At 36.7% G+C, this 12,625-nt stretch overlaps 1 protein-coding gene across 2 annotated transcripts in view; it reads right to left on the reverse strand.

Moving 5' to 3' along the window:
* Eif2ak2 (eukaryotic translation initiation factor 2 alpha kinase 2) overlaps window positions 1–12,625 on the reverse strand; it is a 36,788-nt gene that overhangs the window by 17,776 nt on the left and 6,387 nt on the right. For both annotated transcript variants that reach the window (XM_076832580.2, XM_076832579.2), the window contains exons 4-10: window positions 10,951–11,099; window positions 8,032–8,155; window positions 7,558–7,643; window positions 6,489–6,585; window positions 4,884–4,918; window positions 3,627–3,689; window positions 1,718–1,840 (exon numbers count right to left, since the gene is read on the reverse strand). In XM_076832580.2, the coding sequence (XP_076688695.2) occupies window positions 1,718–1,840; window positions 3,627–3,689; window positions 4,884–4,918; window positions 6,489–6,585; window positions 7,558–7,643; window positions 8,032–8,155; window positions 10,951–11,099 (677 nt within the window). The remainder of the gene's footprint in view (window positions 1–1,717; window positions 1,841–3,626; window positions 3,690–4,883; window positions 4,919–6,488; window positions 6,586–7,557; window positions 7,644–8,031; window positions 8,156–10,950; window positions 11,100–12,625) is intronic.

A 12,625-nucleotide genomic window follows, 5' to 3' on the forward strand; every position in this document is an offset into this window, starting at 1 on the left:
AAGAAAAAATTACTGATGCTTCAACAATCTCCCCCAAATCAGTTATTATTTAAGATTATTTCTGATAGTGTCTCTTCATATACATGTTTGTATATTTGTAATTATACTATATAATTTTATATTTTTTCATGTGACATGCTATCTTTACAGTTTTCCTTGTAACAAAATTTGTATAGGGCTGGGGTTGTGGTTCGGTGGTAGAGCGCTTGCCTAGCACGTGCGAGGCCCTGGGTTCGATCCTCAGCACCACATAAAAATAAATAAATAAAGGTATTGTGTCCAACTACAATTAAAAAATAAATAAATACTTTTTAAAAAACTTGTATAAGCATCAATTTATAAAGTTGCTTTTTTTCCCTCAGTACTAACGATTAAAGTCAGGGGTGCTTTGCCACTAACTTATATCCTCAGCCCTTTTTACTTTTTATTTTGAAACAGGATCTCACAGAGTTGCCCAGGCCGGTCTAAAACTTGTGATCCTCCTGTCTTAGCTTCCTAGTAACTGGAATTACAGGTATGTACAATGGCACCTGGCTTCAAATATAAAGTTTTTGATATAATATTTTAGAAACACAAAAAAAATAGAGCAAATAGTTTAACAAACACCTGCCAAGTCATCACCCAAATGAAACAGTTATCAACTCCTGGCTGATCTCATTTTGTTTGTTCTCTTACCCACTTCCTCCTCCTCCCCTGGAGTATTGTGAAGCTATTTCCAGCATCATATCATTTCATGAGTAAATACTGCAGTCTATGTCCCTCATTTTCAATGGCTGCAAAACAGCCATTGCTTAAGGGAGAAAACAAAACCTATTTAGCCATTTCTTTTTTTTTTTTTAATATTTTTTATAGTTGTAGATGGACAGAATGCCTTTATTTTATTTGTTTATTTTTATGTGGTGCTGAGGATCCAACCCAGTGCCTCACGCATGCTAGGCAAGTGCTCTGCCACTGAGCTACAGCCCCAGCCCCTAACCATTTCTTTATTGCTGCATATTTTTGTTTGTTCTAATTTTCCACTGTTAATAGACTGTGACTGATATCTTCTTGCATATAGCCACAATCTGGATAATACCCAGGTCACTCAAGGAAGCTATGTGAAGGTGCTATGACTGACAGTCCCAGCTGAATATCCAGCCCACAGTTAGCCTCACCTGCTGTCCATCTCAGACGTCCAGCCTGATCAAGCTTTCAAATAACTCCCAACTGAGAATGTTGGGAGAGTCCGACAGACATTGCCCCACTGAGAACTATCAACACACAGTACCATGACAGGAAACAGTTAATTTTTTTTTTTTTACTGTTTTGCATTTTGGAGCAGTATACTATGCAATAATAGATAACCAGAATAAGTATCAACAAGCTTTAACCTCAGATAAATTAGTTCACATCTTTGGACTTTAGATTCCTCATCTATAAAGTAAGGAATGAGACTAGAAAACCTCAAAGATCACCTTAAACCAAATGATTCTATAGCATCAGTTTTCAAGACTGCCTGAAAAGAATGATCAGTGGATAACCCCCCTTTTAACTAAAATAACCACAGTAAAATGAGATGATTTCAGATTAAGCTAAACTCTAGGTAGAATATAATGTTTAAGGAGGACCAGAAAGAAGTAAATGATATGCTAACAAAAAAAAAAAGAGAAACATGAAAAAAGAACAGTGCAGGTTCAACAAGCAACTCATTTAAAAAAATAAAACATTTACTACTTACTTGTTATTATACTTGACACGTTTAACAACATAAATATTTCCATCTATTCTGTGTTTTGCTTTGAAAACTTGGCCATATCCACCTTTGCCAATTCGTTCTATATCTTTAAAATCTTTGGCAAACCTTAAAGATAAATACGATTGTTATTCTGAGGTTTGGTTTTTGCTCCCTTCCCCCACCTCCCTTCACAGTGAAAAGGGCTGGATAGTCAAATGATTCTCCCCTTCTGGTTATTAAAAGTCTAGTTTTGCAGACTCTTCACTCACAAAGGGTGGTCCCTTCTGCTCTTCCTCCTTCGGTAGAGAATCCAACCCCTTGCCCCTAGGGGTCACGGTCAACTTCTACCTGTACATAAGTCAAAGAATCCTTCCACAAGTATAAAACTTTAAGGAAGCATTCTGTTGTGCTCCACAGCTTCTACACTGTTAGAGAAATGAGCAGATACTCTGAACCTGCCTTGATTTATAATAACCTATTTTTCTCCTCTCCCTCAAACCCCACGTTCCATCACTGAGTCCTGCCAATTCTTTCTAATCATATTGTTGGAACCTACCCACTTTTCCACCTCCAGTGTCTTCATCCCAGGCCACGCATCCATCAAGTTTCCTGCAGCAGTTTACCTACTGGACTTGCACTTCCTCTTCTGCCCCAGTCCAGTCCATGATCACACAGCAACCAGATACTGAAAACTCAATGTGATCATGTTTCCCTCCTGCTAAACCTCCACTAGTCTATCTTTGCATTTGGCAAAAAACAGAAAGCCCTTAAAGGGCCCAGGGGGTGTCATAGGATCTTCTTCTCACTTCCTTCTCAGGTGTTACCCCATGGCATTCAGCCCTCTGCTCCCAGCACACAGCCTGTCTGCTTTTCAAATGCACATCACCTTTTCCACCTTCACCTTCTCACTCACACTTCCTTTTACACCATCTCTTTTGTGCTAACACATTCTCAGGTCTCCCCACAAATGTGACCTCAGGGAAGTCTTGTCTCACCCTTAATACTAAATTCAAAGGTCTTGTTTCCACTTCTCACCATGCTATTGCTTTTCTTTTGGAGCTTCGACCACATTTAGTAATTACTGATGTTTTTATGTAAATACATATTTAATGTTGGTCATCCCCTCCAAACTGCATGAGAGGAGAAAATGGTTATATTTGGTCCTATAATAAACCCAATGCCCAGTATAGTGCCAGATATATATCAGGGGCTTAATAAATATGTATAGGTTCTTCGTTGCTTTTTAAAACTTGTATTCAATGCCCTACTTTTGCAAACAGACCTCTTTCATTTCAGATGCTTATTATTATTATTATTTTTTAACCAGAGACACTTAACTGAGCCACATTCCCAGCCTGTTTTTTATATTTTATTTAGAGACAGGGTTTTGTTGAGTTGCTTAGGGCCTTGCTAAGTTGCTGAGCCTGGCTTTGAACTTGTGATTCTCCTGCCTCAATCTCCCACGCTACTAGGATTACAGACATGGGCCACCATGTCTGGCATTAAATGCTTAATTTAAACCCAAACATATCATCTACAATAGAGGAACAACTTTTTTCAGGTGAAATCTGATATGAAACTAGAAAACAGATAACAGAGCCAAATGGATCTATTCTGATTCCTACAGGCATACTTGTTGTTTAATCACACACAGGCTTACAGGAGTATTTGCTTTCAATATCAATAACATCCATGGATATCAGAAAAACTCATGAGCATCACAGAGATCTATATTTACCACATTTCATTTAGATTTATCTAAACCTTACTTCTCCAAGAGACAATGATCCTTTGTGGGTCTCACTGGGCTACAACTATAAAACTGTTTGGGTGGGAGTATAACTTAATCTTATGACCGGCCCTTAAGAAACTTTTGTTGAATGAACAAATATATCTTTAAACAGATTCTTACCTGTGGTCCACAGTATACTGGTTTTCTTCTACGTTATAAGAGTCAAATTTAGCTGCCAAACTTCTAAAATTAAGACAAGAATATAAAATTCAAATAAAATTCAAATATAACTTGTTTATAGCAGGTTTTATGTCTTGCACTAGGGTTTGCATAATTTGCATCAACTATTAGAAAAGCAGGGTAGAAAGTGTTAACCTTTTGTTTTATAAAACGATATACTATGATTCTCTGCCCTCCAATAATTGTTCATCCCTTTCCTGACTCTCTTTTTCACTTTTATTGTTGGCATGCCATTTGCCTCTCCTTTTCTTTCTCCAGACTCAAAACTTCAGGAAGTGTATCTCCTGGCACCTTCTCTGGCCATCATTCCTCACTGGTGATAAGCCTTCTGTGATTGGAAATTCAGTCACCCGAAACTAAGCATATCCCAATTGCTTTCTCCCCCCTGGGCCCTCCAGTCTTCAGCTTCCTTAGCATTAGCAGTGGCATGATTCTCGTCTGCAGCCTGTCCAAAATGGAGCAATGTTCATATGCTTTCTCCTTTCCTTCTTCTGCACCCTCTCACCTGGCTACTACATGCTATCTCCTCAAGTCAGGCCGACCCTTCCTTTACAAATTCTGCTGCCTCAATAACCATGGCCACAGGCCCAATGCAGTCTCATTTCTCTCTCTCCATTCACATCAGGAATCATCTTTTTTCAACATGTCTATCTACTGTTGAAAATGTTAGTGGGTTATTATGGCTCCATCTGTCCTCTCTCGTTTCTGACTATATTTGCCTCTTTGCTATTCTCTTCAGTTAAAGAAAACAATTCACTATAACTTACATAATATTTGGTCTTTTTTACAACTCAAGCTATTACAATATCTTTACCCTACCTGTCTGTAAACTAATGTACTTCCCTTGAAAACACCTCTCTAAGCCCAATTCTTCACAGCCTCATCCAAAATAATGCCATTAACTAACTAATCTAGCAATCACCATAGGGCTTTATGTCTACAGTGCAGCATGTGTATATGTATTTATGCTATATTTTATATATATATATATATATACATACACACACATATATATTTAAAGATTTCCCTATATATTAAAAATTATTTATAGATTTCAAGCTTTTACATCTTCTGAAACTCCACTCAAATAAACATGTATAATGCTCTATGAATACTGAAGACAATAAATAAGACTGACAAACTAAATCTGAAACAAAACCTTAGTCCAAAATATGTTTGAAGTGTAATAATACTCACATTTTTTTCTTCTTTTTATTACTACTGAGACCATTCTACAAAAAAAAAAAAAGGAAAGAAAGAAAGAAAGTGGGAAATAGTTTAAGATGTTTCATTTAGGATAAGATGATTAAGTCTTAAATCATCTTGGTTGGCTTCCCCCTATGTTTTCCCCCCCATGCTAGGGACTGAACCCAGATGTGCTCTACCACTGAGCTACATCCCCAGGTCCTTTATTTTTTAATTTTAAGACAGAGTCTCACTAAGTTAACAAAGTTGACCTTGTACTTAGTGATTTTCCTTCTTTAGCCTAAGTAGCTAGGATTACAGGTGTGCACCACCACACCTGGCTTTCATCTTGTTTCTTTAAGTGTCTCCCTGACCACATTTCTAAGTCTATAAGATAAACAGCTTCACACATGTTCACACTCTTGTTAAGCCTTGGACCAAAGTTAGTATTGCAAGACTTGAATTTTGTCACTCATACAGGGATATAAATAGCATCTAACTGTTCTTTAGATTTGCGTTTTCCTGAAACCTAGTAAAATATAGCATCTTTTCACATTTGTTGCCCATTTGAGTGTCTCACCTCAAAAATATCTACTCAGACACTCTGTACATATTTCTCCTGAGTTGTTTGGTTTTTGTTATTAATTTGTATTTCCTTATAAAAAGAATGCTTTTGTAAAAAATTATCTGATTTTTTTTTAAGTTTAGTTCTGAGTTTTTTAAACAGAAGTAGAACTATATCAATGAGCCTTCGTATATTGTCCAACTAATAGGAGGAAAAAAATAAGATCACAGGAATGTTTAAAAACACAAGTTGAGTAGGAAGAATGGGAGTGAAATGTGAAAGAATTTTCCATGTGAGGAGTGAAGGTTAATAAAAAAATAAAATATTTTGAAAAACAATATAAAATAATATTTTTAAACAAATTTTTAGTTGTAGATGGACACAATACCTTTATTTATCTTTATGTGGTGCTAAGGATTGAACCCAGTGCGTCACCCATGCTAGGTGAGTGCTCTACCACTGAGCCACAACCCAGCCCCAATAATAAAATAATATTAAAATAATAATAAAAAAAGAATCAAAAGACTGCTAAATAGTATTATTTAGCATGAGAACTTGAGACAAAAACATAAAAATTTTGTGGCATAGTGAAGGTCATTTTTTTTAATATTTATTTTTTAGTTGTAGTTGAACACAATACCTTTATTTTTATTTATTTTTATGTGGTGCTGAGGTTCGAACCCAGGGCCTCACATGTGCTAGGCAAGCACTCTACCGCTGAGTCACAACCCCAGGCGTGAAGTTCAGTTTTTTTCTCTTTCCATATTTTTCTATTGGTGCATTATGCTTGTACATAATGATGGGATTTTTTGTTACACATTCGTACATGCACACAATATAACTACATAATTTTGTCAGATTCACTCCCCAGCACTCTCCCACCATTCCCTCCACCCGCTTTCTTCTACTGATCTCCCTTTGATTTTCATGAGATCCGCCTCCCCACTTTTCCTTTCTCCTTCCTATCTCCATGTATGAAAGAAAACATATGAATCCTTCACTTTCAAATGAGGAAACATACAAGAAAAAAATATTAGAGACTAATACTATACCATAGAAGAAGATCCAGAACTGTCTAAATTCTCACTGCTCTGAACGTTTGTCCAGTCATCTGATGAGGAGTCCTTTTCAGAGAGTGGCTCAGACAAACTAAAAGAAAAGAGTAACTATTAGTTTGTGAATTCTTTTTTTTTTTTTTGGTACTAGGGATTAAACTCAGGGGCACTTGACCACTGAGCCACATCCCCAGCCCTATTTTGTATTTTATTTAGAGACAGGGTCTCACTGAGTTGCTTAGCGCCTTGCCATTGCTAAAACTGGCTTTGAAATCATAATCCCCATCAGCTGGGATTACAAGTGTGGGCCACCCCTGGGGGCTGAATTCTTCTTTTTTAACCAGTCACTTCTTTCCGTAAATTTTCCTTAAACATTAAAAAGTTTTCATAAGGGCTGGGGTTATGTCTCAGTGGTAGAGCACTCACCTAACATGCATGAGGAACTGGGTTCAATCCCCAGCACCACATAGAAATAAACAAAAAAAAATAAAGGTATTGTGTCCATCAACAACTAAAATAAATATTTTTTTTGAAGAATTTTTTTTTTTTGAGAGAGAGAGAGAGAGAATTTCAATATTTATTCTTTAGTTCTCTGCAGACACAACATCTTTTGTTTATATGTGGTGCTGAGGATCGAACCCGAGCCGCAGGCATGCCAGGCAAGCGCACCACCGCTTGAGCCACATCCCCAGCCCGAGAATTTTTTTTTTAATATTTATTTTTTAATTTTTCAGTGGACACTACATCTTTGTTTTATTTTTATGTAGTGCTGAGGATCGAACCCAGCACCTCGCACAAGCCAGGCCAGCGCGCTATCCCTTGAGCCACATCCCCAGCCCCTAAAATAAATATTTTAAAAATATTTTTCATAAAAAATTGCTCTTTCAGGCTGCAATTTCTTTTTCTTTTTCTTTTTTTTTTTTTTTTTTTTTTTTTTGCAGTGCTGGGGATAGAACCCAAGTCCTTGAACGTGCTGTGGAAAGCACTTTACCAACTGAGCTACAGCCCCAGCTCTTACACAGCAATTTGAATATGCAAATATCACCTTTTATTTGCCCAAACTTACGATGAGCTCATTGTGCTTCCTGTGCTTCCGCAGTTATTGACATTACCAGAACTGACAAAAGCGGCAGAGGGTACTAGGTCAGTTTTCTGAAAGAAGAAGCAGCGTTTAATTTAAATACAACTAAGTTCCTTCTCCCCAGTAACTAGCCTCAGCATACAACTATTACCCCAGTAACTCAGCCTCAGGGTACAAATATTACCTGCATTTCCCCCAGGTTCACCAAATCCACAGACATAAACAATTATAAGAGAAATATAATTTTTATGCATGTTTGATCTGGATTTAAAAAACAACCCTGAATTGCTCCCAGAACTTTTATCCCTTAGGGCCGCGCATGGCCCCTGTGGTGGGACACAGAACCGAGGAATCAATCACTATGCAACTGGCTATGTTGGCATTCTGTAAATACAATCCAACCTCAACCTCAGAAGAAATTTTAAAACATAAAAAATTAAATCTAATGGTAGTACATACCATTGGGGTTTCTTCTGATAGTTTCTGAAGTGCACATTTAGCAGCCAATTGTTTTGCTTCCTGCTTAGTGGAACCTATACCAATACCATATACTTTCTTCCCAATTTTGCATTTATACTTAAATCTAGGAGAAATGATAGAGTATTTATCCAAATATCCAAAAAACAGTAAATTGAACTTACTATTTGAAAAAAAAATCACATAGTAAGATAATACTAATTTATTGGCTAGATTTATATTTCATATCTTATATAATTAAACCTTCAGTAAGATGGCTGGTCATTTTGTCTGAATAACCAGTACTGGCTGACATCTCAGCTCACATTTTCCAAGCAACTTCTAATTCTTTGTTGCTTCATTGAAAGATCTTACACAAAGGTACCAAGTGATGATTTCTAAAAGTTCCTCAAAGGTCCAAAGATTTAGGAAAGAAAAAGCAATAAACAAAAGGGGATTTCTACAAGGAGAAGCTCTGAGGTCCCCGTGCTACAGCCTGTGGGAGGATGAACAGAACATAGATCTTGTGCTAACATCAGCATTTTATGCTACCTGCTGATATGCACAAAAATGAAAATCCCCCACGGTGCAGATCCTTTTAATACCAAAATCCACACTCCCCTCATATTAGATGCAAAGACATTTGTGGTGCTAGGCATGGTGACGCATGCCTGTAATCACAGCATCTTGGGCTCAGGAGGTTGCAGGAGGAACACAGGTTTGAAGCCCACTTAGTGAGGTTGTAAGCAACCTAGTGAGATCCTGTCTTGAAATAAAAAATAAATAAAAAGGGCTGGTGATGTGGTTAAGTGCCTTTGGATTCAATCCCTGGTACAAAAAAAAAAAATTGTGAACAATGATACATATTTTTTAATTTTCTTATTCTTTTTAGATATATATGACAGTAGATTGTATTTTTGTTATAGTTTTTAGTCGTCCATGGACATTTATTTTTATTTATTTATTTCCTTATTTATATGTAATGCTGCAAATCAAACCAAGTGCCTCATACATGCTAGGCAAGCACTCTACCACTGAGCTACAACCCCAGTCCAGTAGAGTATATTTTGACATATTTTACATACATTGAGTATAACTTATTCTAATTAGGATCCCATTTCTGTGGTTGTTCATGATGTAGAGTTTCACCGGTCGTGTATTCATATATGAATACAGGAAAGTTATGTCTGGCTCATTCTACTGTCTTTCCTATTTTCATCCCCAATCCCTTCCCTTCATTCCCCTTTGTCTAATCCAATGAACTTCTATTCCACCCCTCACCCCAATATTGTGTGTTAGCAACCATGTATCAGAGAGAACATTTGGCCTTTGGTTTTTTGGGACTGGCTTATTTCAATTAGCATGATAGTTTTCAGTTCCATCCATTTATCAGCAAATGCCATAATTTCATTCTTCTTTATGGCTGAGTAACATTCCATTGTGTATGTAGACAATATTTTCTTTATCCATTCATCTGTTGAACAGCACCCAGGTTGCTTCAATATCATAGCTATCGTGAATTGAGCTGCTGTAAGCATTGATGTGGCTGTATCACTGTAGTATGCTGATTTTAAGTCCTTTGGGTATATACCAAGGAGTGGGATAACTGGGTCAAATGGTGGTTCCATTCCAAGCTTTAAGAACTATTTTTAAAGGCAAAGCAATGAACACAGCACTACATATCATGGAGGTACTTTATATATTACTATAAAATTACTCCAGTATTTGCATTTTTTTAACTTTTTATTTCAACTGAAGGATGTAGAAGGAAACACACCCAACCAGGATGAGTCATCCCACTACACCCTGAATTAAAGAGCTGAGCTGAGTGATGCGATCATTTCTATAGTTCCCATCTCATCCAGTACCCCCAGATAGACTTCTCTCTTTTGGTACCTGGTGTAGGAGTGCTTAATTGGAAGAAAGTGAAAAGGCAAGCTACACAAAAATAGTCGCAATTATTGAGATTGACTCACCTAATTCACTTTTGCCTATTTCATCCCAATAATACTACTGAGTTTTTCTTTTTCTATTTCTGGTCTGAAATTCTTCAGAGTAAAAAGCAAACAGTGGAGTCACTTCATAGGACAGTATCCTGAGTGACAGTTTGGACTATTTGCCACTTGGGTTCTCTTCTCGTTCATTTAACTAGTTGACTGCAGTTGAGATACAATCGCCCTATATACATTTACTTTCTACTCTTTCAGTTCCAATCCATCCTTTATCCCCACTTCCACAGGTCTTAGCTCACTGGTGATGTTCTTAGTAACTCTCAGTCTCTAATCCATTTGTTCATTCAGCATATCCCTCAAATCTGTTCCCTTCAAGTCTAAGGCTAAAACCATTCCTTCTGATACATGGTATTTGACCATTTAATCAAATTTTAGGGACAAACACCTAGACAAATAACTCCCTGATCTGACAATGTTGAAAAGTCATTCTAGACATGTGACAAAGCAATTTTCACATAGTTACTGTCACCATGATTTCAGGAATGGGAAGAACCCCACATCGCTCAAGCAGGGGCACCCTGTACTCTTGAGTTGTATAACAGACTAACCATTCAGATACATCTCAGAAATACAGTAGTCCCCTCTTAGCCATGGAAGATATGTTCCAAAAACTCCAGTAGATGCCTAAAACCACAAACAATACCACACCCTGTGTGTGTATGTGTGTGTGTGTATGTGTGTGTGTGTATGTGTGTGTGTGTGTTACCAATCTGGGTAACAAGGTGAGAAAGGGTCTCAAAAAAAAAAAAAAAAAAAGATATCCAGTTGCTTATTGAACCCTTCCATGCAGAAGTACAAACATTTCTGAAAATTATATAAGAACAAATATTTCTGAAAATTATAGAAGAAGATAAACCCACTATATGCTGAAATACAATGAAATAAAAGGAAAGACCAAACTACAGCTTACTTTTTGGGATCCTGCTCCCCCAATACACATTCTTCATAATTTACATTTAGTTTTTCCTTCTGGGAAATCCTATTAACAAGTCCTATATAATTCCCAGTGGATGATCCTTCTGAAGTATCTGTTGTCGCCAAGGATAAAGGACTAACTGCCTGGGGGGAAAAAAAAAAAAACTTGTCTTATATAAATTATAACAAAGATTTTACCCTTTATTTTACCCTTCAATTACTAAGTGCACAATCTGAAAGACATCTTAGATGGTATTAATGATATCCCCTTGTTAAAGATAGAGGTAACTATATACCTCTACTCCCCAAAAAAGGCTTTTTAAATTAAACAATGAATAGGCAAATAAAAATTATGTATATGCATGGTATACAACATGACGTTTTGAAACGTATACTTATCTCGTTTTTGTAGTTGGAGCACTTAAAATCTACTCTCTCAGTAATTTTAAGGTAGGTAATATAGAGAAGGAAAAGTTTATTTAGGGGCCCAGAGTTTCACCCATTTTCCTTTTATAATGCCATTAAGAAAAAACAAAATCTTGTCAATTTTCTTGTTTAATCAGGCAATGTACTCTAACACTCTCTATCTCACTTATCTTTTCTAAATCTCAAAAAACAGGGTAACATATTAAAGTAAAGATATATTCTGGATCACACCTTAGTGGAAATGATTAAGATGATAGCATCATTCCCACTATTGTTAATCTGAACCTTATTCTTTTTTAATCAATCTGACAAGGTCAGGTCAAAGTTTTTCTACTTTAATAATCTTATCAAAGGTAGGGTAGTCTATTTTATTTTCTAAACTTCTTGACTCAGTTTTCAGCTTATTAATAATTTCAGTTTATTAATAATAATTTCAGCTTATTAATAATATTTTTTGCTTAGTTATTTTCAATTTTGATTAAAAGGATGACATTTTCAAGTAAAAATTTTTTCAAGAAAGCTAAATTTTCCCAATATTTTCAGTATATGAAAATGATCCTCTGTTGTCTCACATGTGAATGACTTCATGTCTCATTTTACAACCATTGCTCCATTATCTCCTGGTGGACATCACCAAAATTCTTTTAATTTTTACACTTTGTTATTTTTCTTCTTCTGTGTATTTTTAACTTCTGCCTGGCTGCTTGTAGAATTCTTCCTTCCTCCCTAGAGTTCAGTACATTTGTCAGGATCACTGTTGTTCTTAGTGGTTTGGTATTTTCCTATGTTTTACTCAGTTTTTTCACTGCCATGACTAAGACTGGACCAGAACAATTGTAGAGAAGGAAAAGTTTATTTAGGGGCTCAGAGTTTCAGAGGTCTCAGTCCATAGACAGCAGGTTCCATTCCTCAGGGCTCAAGGAGAGGCTGAACATCATGGCTGAAGAGTGTAGCAGAGGGAAGCCTCTCACAGGGTGATCAGGAAGCAGAGAGAGAGGTCTCCACTTGCCAGATATAAATATGTACCCAAAGCCACACCCTCAATTCCCACCTCCTCCAGCCACACCCCACCATTTCAGTTACCACTCAGTTAATTCCTATCAGGGGATTAATTCACTGATTGGGTTAAGACTCTCCCACCCCAAATTCATCTTCTGAACCTTCTTGCATTGTCTCACACGTGAACTTTTGGAGGACACCTTACATCCAAACCATAACATCCTATATCCAGTGAGTTATTTTAA

Source organism: Callospermophilus lateralis, chromosome 14 (genome assembly GCF_048772815.1).
Source record: "Callospermophilus lateralis isolate mCalLat2 chromosome 14, mCalLat2.hap1, whole genome shotgun sequence".
Classification (NCBI taxonomy): Eukaryota; Metazoa; Chordata; class Mammalia; order Rodentia; family Sciuridae; genus Callospermophilus; species Callospermophilus lateralis.